At 42.9% G+C, this 12,843-nt stretch overlaps 1 protein-coding gene across 1 annotated transcript in view; it reads right to left on the bottom strand.

Annotated features, from left to right (window-relative positions):
• Positions 1-12,412: 12,412 nt before the first annotated feature.
• Positions 12,413-12,843, bottom strand: part of npy8ar (neuropeptide Y receptor Y8a) — a 15,068-nt gene continuing 14,637 nt past the window's right edge. Inside the window, exon 5 of the mRNA XM_053339562.1 lies at positions 12,413-12,843. This exon is cut by the window's right edge and continues 62 nt beyond it. Within this exon, the coding sequence (XP_053195537.1) occupies positions 12,455-12,843 (389 nt within the window). The 3' untranslated portion in view covers positions 12,413-12,454.

Below are 12,843 nucleotides of genomic sequence, written 5' to 3' on the forward strand. Positions count from 1 at the left end.
CATCTGAAGAAGAGCCAGTATGCCTTGAATCGTCATACTTTATTAAATTATACCTGCATGGGAGCTCTCAGGGTGTGCAGACTTTTCTTTTTTCTATCTTTAGTAGCAGCTTCAAAATCACTTCAGCCTGTTATACAATTACCTCCTTAATAAGAAGAATATGCTGTACTTCCTCAGCTGCTACTGTCTGAGTCTGACCATCCGACCACAAATATCCAGAACATCAACCACTGACATCAGAGAACCCTAACCCTTATTTAGCAATAGACCAATGCTTGTCAACAGGTAAGGAATATTAGTCTGATATATCAGTGCATCCCTAATGGTAAGTCTGGGTTGTGTCGTGGCCATAATTAACTCCAATCCCTTCAAACAGCAGTGAGCTCATCGTGTCTTCTTTTAACGTTTTATCATTACTCAATAAAGAAACGTACGCTGCTGTTAAACATCCGTCCTGGTTGGAGGAGAGATTCAACTGTGACGCCTGTTTTCACCTCCAGCGGCCGAGAAGTGCAGAGAAGTGACAGCAGCACTGAGCTGAGGGCAGAGTCAACGCTGCCGTCCTTTATTCAGCGAGCCGAGGCCTTTCGGGTTCTGCACTTTGTCACCTGCAGGTTGTTAAACGTGTCTCTCTCGTCTGCTGTGACCGAGCTGCTCAGCAGGGAGGACGGCTGATTGCTGCGTGCTGCTCTCCTCGACGTTTATCAAGAGGAGAAAAGACAGAAAACACAAATTCAACTATTTAACTGTAAACCCTGCTCCCTGTTTTAGTCTTTGGTGCCATTATTTTTTCTTCTATTTGTATTTTTAGTTTTATCTTTTAACTTTTCATCTTTTTTTTTTTTTTTGTCCTGTCAGAAATGGACTTCCACACAATCTCCTTAATGTGTGAATTCAAGTAAAAAAAAAAAAAAAAAAAGAAGATGTTGATAAAGAAATCCAATCATTTAAGTGACATAGCACAGCAGACCCCAAATATACTCTGGGAGCTGCTGTCGCCTTTAATCAGGACACTCTGACTGACGGGACCAAACTGTGCAGGCATCTTAACAAACATGAATGTCTGTAGTAAATGTCACGGCAATCCATCAAACATCTGTCAAAACATCTCACTCTGAACCAAAAATGTCAACCTGCTGCAGGCTGGAGGAAAGTCCCCAAAGTGATTAAGATACTTTGAGGAACCGTGAACGTCTGTCCGAGATGTTGTGACAGTCCGTCCAGCAGGAGTGGATTAAAAGTCAGAGGACCATCAAAGTCGGTAGTAGTCATCCTCTGGGGAACGCGAATGTCTTTAATATTACCAGCACCAATCCAAGTCCTTTTAAAGTGATACTGACAACAGCTGAGTTCTTCATTATGGAGCTTTTCCACTTTACAGTTCTAGCTCTACCCGACTCTACTCGTTTTTTGTGCGTTTCCATCAGGGATAGTACCTGCTGCTTTTTTAGTATCTGCTCTGTCGAGGTTCCAAGCGAGCCGAGCCGATACTAAATGTGATGTCATCAGACTGCTGGCCTCTGATTGGTCAGAGGTCTGACTGGAAGAGTCATGAGCCGTCCCACTCAAGAATCAAAGCCAGCATTTTTAAATACCAACAACAGCGTAGCCTACTATGTACTTAGTTTTGTAGTGCGCATATTTTACAAGTTAGTGTCTCAAATCAAACATGGCCGCTGCACACTTATCGGAAATTACAATTAGCCAGTTAGCAAGCTTAATTAACCCAAACAAACCTACTGATGGTTTATATCTGACAGCAGTATAGTGGAGCTTAGTGTAAAAAACACTAACACAGCGATGTTCACCGTAGTTACAACGTCCTCTGCTGCCATTTCCTGTTTGAACAGTGATCCCTCCCCTACGGAGCCAAGATGGCGACTGAATGGAGAAGTGTCCATAGTTACACACTCAACCATCCAGGTTCTTTTATACCCCTTTTCCACCGAGCTGAAGCCGGTGCTGGTTCGGAGCTAGTGCTAGAGCCAGTGCTCAGTTGGTGCTAATCCAAGCACCTCTTACAAACCTGTTGCTTTTCCACCAGCAAGGAGCCACGCGATTAAGTCACTGTATAACATAGGCAGCGGTCTTTGAAGCACTTCCATGATTCACCAGTGAGAGGCAGCAACATGGCGCAAGGCATCTAGCCTGCTGGAAACAAAGAAGAAGAAGAAGAAGAAAAGAAGAAGAAGAAGAAAGCTCTGGAAAGAAAATGATAAAAAATAGTAGTACTCAACAAATCTTTAACGCTCTGTAAATGCCACGCTAGTCTGCTAATAAACGTTAGCCCCACTAGCCGGCTAATAAACGTTAACCTCGCTAGCCAGCTAATAAACGTTAGCCCCACTAGCCGGCTAATAAACGTTAACCTCGCTAGCCAGCTAATAAACGTTAGCCCCACTAGCCGGCTAATAAACATTAACCCCGCTAGCCGGCTAATAAACGTTAGCCTCGCCCCCAGTCCGATGACGTAATCGGTTCTTGCTTTAGACCAGCAAAAAGTTGGTGCTTGCTCTGGCTCCGTTCTGAGGCTCGGGGCTGGAGCTTTGGCGGTGGAAAAGCAAAGAACTGGTGCTTAGTTAGGCTCTGGCTCCGAACCAGCACCAGCTCCAGCTCGGTGGAAAAGGGGTAACAGTGCTGCATGCTTCCATACTTCTCAGTGTGAATGCCAGAATATTAAGAAGTGTAAGAATAGAAGAAGAGATTAGAGACGCCCAATAGTTGTGATATTTCAGTCCAGACCTACAGAGACGATAAAACTTTTACTTCTGCAGGTAATTTGGGGGAAAAGCTCGCTGAACACTGAAACTCCACACACACAGAAACGATGGTGGGTAAGGTGGGTGCAGTCTCTACTCTGCCTGAGCTGATGGGTGTGTTGGCACCCGGACAGACTTCATTACAAACACGGCTCAGTGGGTGCATGCTGGCACCGACAGCACTCAGAATAACTAGCAGCGGCAGTCGAGTGGGAAGCACAACAGCTGAATGATTATGGTTCAGTTCCTCTAATGGCCGCAAGACTCCGACTTCAACATGATTAATATCTTGAAAATTGTTTTAGTGTTTACATTTGTGCTTTCTTTATTAGAGGCTTTAAAGTCATTTGTGAAGCACTTTGAATTGCACTAATCTGTACGAGAGCTGCTATGAATGTAAAGTTTGATTGAATAGAAGCGACTGAGAGTGCTGTTTTCAAAATGCAAAGTAGATTGGTACTTTCTATAAGATGCAAAACTCTTCATAGTTAATTTAATCTCTTCTAATGTGGAGTTTGGTGACCATCTTGGTAAAAGTTTAAGTATCAAAACCTCCATGTGGCTTCACCATTTATCATATATTACTTAACAAGACAGAAGGACTGGTGGATTCTCGTTTTGCATCATTGGCACTAATTTAAAAGCTGCTGTTTGTGCATCCGTGTTTATTCATCCCAAACATCTCAGGTAACAACTGTACAAACTTTAGTACCAGCTATGTGTGTGTGTGTGTGTGTGTGTATTCAGCTCAGCCTCTGACTGAACTCAGAAACTTCTTTCTGTTATTTCCCTCCAGTCTCCCTCCTTTCTCCTCTCATTTCTGTATATTTATGAAGTCAGATTATTTACATCTCCAGCTCTATATTAATATTCTGAGTCTCTACTGGAATATATTTACATGATTTCCAGTTAAAAACTCCTCATTTATCTTCTACTGGTCCTTTATGCAGCCACTCAGTTCAGCCTCTGTCTATTAACAGGCCGTTTTTAGCTCCTGTCTCTTTAAGGCCCCCCTTAGCAACCACCTTAGCAACCAAAGCTTCTGCATAAACTAACTATAGCAGCAGGATTTCACTTCTTTTTCTCCTTCTTTACTCCAAAATGTTCAACTGCTATGGTTGCGAGGGCTGGATCTCGAGGACGTTGGTCAATCAACCTGTCAATCAGGACGTAGCCACGCCCCTAATGCATACCCTGCTTTATCGTCACATATAAAATCAGGGAGGCCAAAATGTCCCAAATGAACATCATACTGCATTGAAGAAGGCTTTAAACTAGTGATTGAGACCATAAACACATTCTGAAAACGTTTACTGAGGTTAAAAATCAAGTGAGAAGTTGGTGAATTCTCCATTGACTTGTATAGAGACGGTCGCCCCCTGGTGGCCTTTTGATAGAATGCAGCTCTAAGTTACTTCCTGGTTGGCCTCATTTCAGAGGACCAGAACTCCTCGCCTGTATACAACCCTAATTTTTGTCTTGCAGGCAGAGTTTCCTCATATATTAACATCAAGTTTTAGAACTTTGACTATATTTAGTATAGATATCAAACATCGTAACAGTATAAATAACAGAAAATCACAAAAAGCAGAATAATACTGTTTACCTTATATCTCAATTTAAGACAGTTGGAGCTAAATCACATCTGACATATGAGAGTGGGAACACCTTAGCAACCATTTTATTAACCTTAGCAACCATTTTATTACCAACCTTAGCAACCAAGGCTACAGAATGATTGAAGGTGTATGAGTATGAATAATCTCTCTTCATCATAAACAGGAAGTAGATGTTACTTTGCAAATTAAGCATTCATAGCAGGGTGAAGAATGTGAAGGAGCATTTCAAGACCACAAAAATAATTAAATATGGCAAAGTGGAAACAACCCAGCAGCAGATAACCAGTTAGTACCTTTGTTGGATAAGGTTTTACATCATCTTCAAGGATATACTTCTTTCTTCCTCTGCGTCTTTGATAATCCTGTTCTAAATGGTTCATTTATAAATCTATTACCTAGAAAGAAGCTCTTTCATCCCATCATTAGCCTGTAAAGCCTGACCAGACACCGCCGTATGTCGAGCCTGGCATCCATCTGCTCCGGCTGCCCTCGGGAGACCTCTGTCACCGGTTCATACAGCTGTAGAAATGAGCTCTCCCATATGTTACAGGCATTCAGACTTTCACTTTACAAACCACAGATTGGAGCCTCTGACTGATATTGTGTGTCCTCAGCCAGCAGTGGGAAAGGTGCAATGATGTCAGGTCACTTTAGACTGAATTCCTTATAAATGTAATATAAAGTTTAACAGAATTCACAGAAAATTAGTGTTAGAGTTAATCTTGTTTTTGCTATGTGAACAAGTGTCAACTTCTGAAATCCATCCGTACATGTTGGAGCTGCATCACATCTGAAATATGAGAATGGAAACATGTAATCAAACTGTTTATCATCATGTGAGTGTGACAAGCCGATGTCACAAATTAAGCATCATCATTAAAACCCTCATTTTTTTGGCTATGCCCAAAACTGGAAGCATTCTGGAAGGAGGTGTTTGAAACACTTAATAACATATTTGGTGGAAATATTACAATGGACCCAATGGTGGCCCTACGAGGTCTATTACCAAGACGAATTGAAGGAAGAGCCAAAAAATATCTCTTACAGATACTACTAACAGCAGCAATTAAATGCATTACAGTAAGATGGTTGAAGCCTGACTGGGGATTTCCACCGGGTCCGTCAGCGGCGCGGAACGGCTGTGCTACGGTTTAGCTCCGTCCTCTGCCCGGCGTCAACTCACACCGGGAGCGTTACAGCAGCGGACCGGAGCATGCTCTGGTAGAGAAAGCTGCCTTTTAAAATGACGTTGCACTGTAATTACGGCAGCCCAATCAAATCCGAATGGGTGCCTTTAGTCTACCGTAATTACTGTAGTAGCTAGTCTACAGTAACTACTGTAGTAGCTAGTCTACTGTAATTACTGTAGTAGCTAGTCTACCGTAACTACTGTAGTAGCTAGTCTACCGTAACTACTGTAGTAGCTAGTCTACCGTAATTACTGTAGTAGCTAGTCTACAGTAACTACTGTAGTAGCTAGTCTACTGTAATTACTGTAGTAGCTAGTCTACCGTAACTACTGTAGTAGCTAGTCTACCGTAATTACTGTAGTAGCTAGTCTACTGTAATTACTGTAGTAGCTAGTCTACTGTAATTACTGTAGTAGCTAGTCTACAGTAACTACTGTAGTAGCTAGTCTACTGTAATTACTGTAGTAGCTAGTCTACCGTAACTACTGTAGTAGCTAGTCTACCGTAACTACTGTAGTAGCTAGTCTACCGTAATTACTGTAGTAGCTAGTCTACCGTAATTACTGTAGTAGCTAGTCTACCGTAATTACTGTAGTAGCTAGTCTACTGTAATTACTGTAGTAGCTAGTCTACCGTAATTACTGTAGTAGCTAGTCTACTGTAATTACTGTAGTAGCTAGTCTACCGTAATTACTGTAGTAGCAGCACAACTAAACGGCCCGATTTTGTTAACTTGCTCAATTTTGGTTGATTTGGTAATTTTCTTAGATGTTTGTGCTGATGTCATGTGTCAGTAGCTACGTAGCTAGATGGAGTCTTTATCTGTCTGTTTTATTCATGTTTGTTGCTGAAATACGATCGGGAGGCTGCACGGGTTGTTTTATTTTGAAAAACGGAAGTTTTATTATGCCGATTCAGTGTCGGACTTCCTGTCTGGTGTGATCTGCTCTGTTGAGCTTGTCACGAGTTGGAAACGGCTCCGTCAAAAATAGAAATGCTACCTATCGATAGCGCTGCGGCACAGAGAGCTGCTGCTGAGATGTTGCTGACACGCTGCTGAAACGTTCCCGGTGGAGATACTCTCATTGGTTATAGTGGTACCATCAGCTCCGGTGACCGCGGCGCAGCTGTAACGCGCCGCTGCCGGACTCAGTGGAAATTGGGCTTGACCCTCCAACACACAATATGTGGACTGATAAAATAAAGGAAATATATCAAATGGAACAAATAACATATTCCCTGAGACTTCAAAAACATGTATTCACTAAAAGGTGGAGCCCCCACCCCCCCACCCCCCCATAAAAAAAAATAAAAAAACCTCAATTTTGTCTTGCAGGCAGCATTTCTTTATACATTAAACTCAAGTTTTAGAACTTTGACTATGTTTATTATAGATATCTGACATCGTAACAGTATAAATAACAGAAAATCACAAAAAGCTGAATAATACTGTTTACTGTGATATTTTTCACCACAGTAAATGTAGTATAACATTTTTTTTGTATTAGCTCAATTTCAGATAAACTTGCTAATCTTGATTTTTTTTTATTCACTATTATCTCTCTGCTAAAACTAAATCTGGTCTATTTCTATTTATAAATTGTGAAATTATAAGCTGTTTTTAAAACATACAGTCAAGCCCGAAATTATTCATACCCCTTTTGGACATGCCACTTTTTGTTCAAATGTAAATTAAAGCTGACTGAAATATTTTTTTTTACCACAATGATGCCTTTTGTACATCGTCTTTTTATCTTCTTGGAGACGCCTGTGTCACTTCCGGTCAAAAAACAACTTGCTGGTTGAATAAAAGGAACTTTAAGTCAAAATTTGCCAGGGGTATGAATCATTTCGGGCTTGACTGTATGTATAAATATAAATCTTGGTGTTTTTCTCTCCAGACTTGTGCATCACGTTTCCAAACCAAAGCCACACATTTTATTTTTCACACTTCCTTTAATGACATGGTCACAATGAACCAACAAACTTACAGTATTCAGCGAAGAAGAAAAGTCAAAATCAATTGACTGTTACATCACTTAAAGATACACTCTCTGATTTATGACTCTATCCAGATTATCCAACCCCCCCCCCACCCCCACCCCCCCCGCCCGTTTTTTTTTCTTACCAATAATTTTATTTTTATTTTTTTTTAAGAAAAGGAAAATTAAATGTTGCAAATGAATCATTTATTCTGCTCCACTATGAAGGATAATCAGAAATCAGATGCGAAGAGGAAAAAAGGAAAAAACTGAAGTCACATTTCAACGTTAAATCTGTTAAATGTCAAATTTTAAAAGTGGAAATAAAAAAAATGGAAGATGGAAAAGCTCAGATATAAATGCTCTAAATAGAAAAGCTCAAGCAGACATTTATAATAGAAACATAAAATAAAATAAAGACCTTTAAAATATAATATAACTTCTGGAAGGAGAATCTTTTTTTTTAAAACCTTAAAATTACATTAATTTATTCATAATGATGAAATTAAGTTTTTAATGGGGTTTTAATGGGATAATTAATGGATTGTAATATATTAGACCATTATATGCAGATTAAGGGATTTAATGAAAGCAAAGATAACCACCCCTCCTCTTAATTCATAGTTTAAAAGGCTTTGTTGTACATTCAGTGATGTAAATATGTATATTTTAAGATGAGTTTTACCTTTTAAGAAGCTTTTAGCGACACCTTAAATGGACAATTATGGTTAAAACAAAAGGCTGACACCTTTATCTAAGACTGAAGGGTTTGGTGTGTTTTCAGATGGAAGTTAAAGGAACACTATGCAGGATTTATCGTTTGAAAGTTGAGCCTTCCTCCTCGTCTCAACACCAGAAAAGAGAGAGAGAGAGAGAGAGAGAGAGAGGGGAGAGAGACAGAGACAGAGAGAGACAGAGAGAGAGACAGAGAGAGACAGAGAGACAGAGAGAGGGAGAGAGAGAGAGAGAGAGACAGAGAGAGGGAGAGAGAGAGAGAGAGAGACAGACAGACAGACAGACAGACAGACAGAGAGAGAGACAGAGAGAGGGAGAGAGAGAGGGAGAGAGAGAGAGAGAGAGAGAGAGAGACAGAGAGAGGGAGAGAGAGAGGGAGAGAGAGGGAGAGAGAGACAGAGACAGGGAGGGAGAGAGAGAGAGAGAGAGAGACAGAGACAGGGAGGGAGAGAGGGAGAGAGAGAGAGAGAGAGAGAGAGAGAGAACAATGCCGTGAATCAGATAAATAAAGTATAAGTGTCTGATTGTTCCACAGCAGTTCAGTCTGAAGGGTCGTCCACACTAAGGATCTGATCTACTAAATTGACAGGTGACACTTGGTAGGGGGCGGGGCTTCAGCGGACTCGGAGGCCACGCCCACAGCGTTTGGGAGCAGAGAAAGAGGCTGATTTTTACACAACTTTGAAGCCTAATTTCATATATTTGGCGATTTTTTTTAATCATTCAAATTTGGCAGGGTGGTTAACAACACACTTTTCTGTGGTATGTCAAACTCAGAACACATATTTATTCTTACTTTACACTGACTTTAAGTGATTCTTGTTTCATATTGTTATTTTGGGGTGATTTGATGGCATCACTAAGCTCTTAAAAAAAAAAAAAAACAGGGAATGCATGTTAGAAATTACTCTTCATCGTGACTTCATAATTCATTAATCTGGCGTTGGATTTGAGTTCTGCTACAAAACATGCTGACTCCTCAGTGTTTGAAACATTCCTATAAGTTTTATCCCATTGTGAGAAAATATAAGGCTGAGTGGCGTCGATAAAGATAAATTCCTCTCTCGTAGACTTCAGTGTATCTAGAACTCAGCCTCCAAAGAAAAGAGACAATCCATTAAAAAGTTTCATCACTTGTTCGGCGCTTAACAATGAAAACCTTCGAAGTTGATGAAGTTATTATAATACAGTAATGCTAGGCAGCGATAGCCTCATTCACTTCCATTGTATTTAAAATCAAGCACTGACGCGTAATGCTTATCAACAGCGTTCACTATCATTATGATATAATTTACATGTGGAAAGTCACATATAAAACATGTACGTGTGCAAGCTGTTTCCATTTCCACCGTTACAAACTTACGTCAGGTTCATTATTTCTCAGTTTATGACACCGGCAGTATCTTTCTCTCTCCTTTACATCTTCAGTTAGTGTTAACAATCGACTGTTCGCTAAACCCCCCCAACTTAAAGCGATGGTTCAGCGTAATTTCGACCTAGCGTCATATGCCCCATGAGGTCTATCTAATCAGCGCCTCAGCCTTTTTTTTCATTTGGTTGGAAATTAGTGGAGTTAGAGCCATCAGCCGAATGTCTTAGCACAGACGCTAACGGGACCACCAGATGCTAGCGGGACCACCAGATGCTAACGGGACCACCAGTGTATCTGGTAAATTACCCCACTTATAATGCCTGGATTGCCTATGGTCATGAGCTTTGGGTAGTGACCCAAAGAACAAGATCACGGGTACAAGCGGCTGAAATGAGCTTCCTCCGTAGGGTGGCTGGGCTCTCCCTTAGAGATAGGGTGAGAAGCTCAGTTATCCGGAGGGAGCTCGGAGTAGACCCGCTGCTCCTCCGCGTCGAGAGGAGCCAGATGAGGTGGTTCGGGCATCTAATCAGGATGCCTCCCGGACGCCTCCCTGGTGAGGTGTTCAGGGCCCATCCCACCGGTAGGAAACCCGGGGAAGACCCAGGACACTCTGGAGAGACACTGCCTCTCGGCTGGCCTGGGAACGCCTCGGGATCCCCCGGGAAGAGCTGGACGAAGTGGCTGGGGAGAGGGAAGTCTGGGCTTCCTGCTTAGGCTGCTGCCCCCGCGACCCGACCCCGGATAAGCGGAAGAGGACGGTAACAGTAACGGTAACGGTATAATGCCTGGATTGATATCAAACTTCTACAGTAGTACAAATAGGCTCTTTACTTACAAATCCATGCATTGGAAAGTTTGTAAGTACACCAGGAGTTTATTAAAATAACACTTACCTGATGGCTTTTACTCTGCTGCTACTGCTAAAGCTGGAAACATCGTCGAAATATCGCAAGATCATGCACAGATCTTTAGATGTGCTGTGCTGGACCACACGAGATTTCGACTCAATACATGGATTTATGAGTAAAGAGCCTATTTGTACTACTGTAGAAGTTTGATCACAATCCAGGCATTATTAGTGGGGTCATTTACCAGATACACTGGTGGTCCCGTTAGCTCCTGGTGGTCCCGTTAGCGCCTGGTGGTCCTGTTAGCGCCTGGTGGTCCTGTTAGCATCTGGTGGTCCCATTAGCATCTGTACTAAGACATTCGGCTGATGGCTCTAACTCTACTAATTTACGACCAAATGAAAATAAACACCTGATGCGCTGATTAGATAGACCTCATGGTGCATATGATGCTAGGTCGAAGTTACGTCGAACCATCGCTTTAAATCAAAGTGACTCTTAAATGATCTCTATGAGAAACATTATGAAGATTTTTTTTACTTCTATAACCAGAAATAATTCCTTTTTCTCATGTCTCACCTATAGGAGTGTGATTACATGAACTAGTATCCTGGTTTAATCATATTTTTGGAATATGACATTTACATGGAATAAAAGAAACCTGATTATCCCTGTTTAACCCTCCTGTCATCCTTCCTTCGTCCTTCCCCTCCTTCCTTCTTTGCTCCCTCCTCCCTCTTTCTTTCCTTCCTTCCTTCTCTCCTTACTTCCTTCCTCTTTTCCTCCCTCCCTCCTACTCCTTTCGTTCCCTCCCTTCCTTCCTTCCTTCTCTCCTTCCTTCCTTCCTTCCTCTTTTCCTCCCTCCCTCCTTACTCCTTTCCCTCCCTCTGTCCCTTCCTTCCTTCCTCTTTTCCTCCCTCCCTCCTTACTCCTTTCCTTCCTTCCTTCCTTCCTCCCTTGACCTGAGGACAACAGGAGGGTTAAATGATTATAATAGCATCTAATCATCTGTGAGCAGCTTTACTTGATTTCTCACATTTCTGAAACCAGCATGATGAGTTTACATGCACAAAAACCAACAGGGACCCCCCCCCCAAAAAAATCTGATTATAACCAGGGTATCAGTATAAATGTAAACACAGTGATAAGGTGTCCATCCTGACATTTGAGGGGAGGGGGGGGGGGGGGGGGGGGGGGGGGCGCGAGGGAGGGAGGAAGAAGGAAGGAAGGAAAGGAAGGAAGAAGGAAGGAAGGAAGGAAGGAACAAAGGAAGGAAGGAAGGAAGGAAGGAAAGGCGCGAGGGAGGGAGGAAGAAGGGAGAAAGGAAGAAGGAAGGAGGAAAGGTGAGATGATAACACACACACACACACACACACACACACACACACATGATGGTGCCTTCAGGAGCAGTGTGGAGTTCAGGATCTCGTGAAAAGTCAGGGAATTGAGGGAAAGGAGGGAGGGAAGGAAGGAAAGAAGAAGGGAGGGAGGAAAGGGAAGAAGGAAGGAAAGGAGGGAGGGAAGCAAGGAAGGAAGGAAGGGAGGAAAGGAAGGAAGGAAGGAAAGGAGGGAGGGAGGAAGGAAGAAGGACAGAATGAAGGAAAGGAGGGAAAGGCAGGAGGGAGGAATGAGGAAGGGGGCTTAGCGAACAGTCACGTCTACTACCAGCTCCTCTGCTGCTCGTTCTGTGTCCGTCTGCAGAGTCTTTGTGTCTTTGTGTTTGGACTTCAGGCTCCGACAGCGAATAAGCCTTTTTTTTTTTTTTTTTTTTTTTTAACTCTGACAGGAAAGTTATGGAAATGAAGTAAAGTTGAAGTATTTGACTTGCTCGGTGCTCCAGAAGACAGTCTGGCACACACTGTTCCAGCTGTCAGACACTCAACAAGCTGATTGCCTTCAAGCCACTCGTCAGAAAAAAAGAGTTCGGGCTGCAGCGGGAGTCATTTTTTCTAAGTGTTAGCCGGTATTGTTTTAGCCGGTAACGCCGAGCTGTTCTCAGGCCGGGGCGAAGGAGAGCAAACCGACCCCATCCTGTTGAGAGACGTAGCTTTGGTCATCCCCTCGCTGCCCACCGTGGACAGAGGGAAGCTCTCGTAGCTCTCCGCCGGCCGGCCGCCGCACTGGCAGCGCTGCAGCGTCACCTTCAACTCCCGCTGGAAGTTGCTGTTGAGGAAGCCGTAGACGACGGGGTTGATGCAGGTGGAGGCCATGGCCGTCAGGTGGCAGGCGGAGAAGACGGCGTCGTGCTGGCAGTCGGGGAGCGATTGGTGGTGCCAGTCGAACAGCGTGTTGAAGACGTTGAGCGGCAGCCAGCACAGAGCGAAGGCGATGACGATGG

The sequence above is a fragment of the Scomber japonicus genome, chromosome 19, assembly GCF_027409825.1.
Source record: "Scomber japonicus isolate fScoJap1 chromosome 19, fScoJap1.pri, whole genome shotgun sequence".
NCBI lineage: Eukaryota > Metazoa > Chordata > Actinopteri > Scombriformes > Scombridae > Scomber > Scomber japonicus.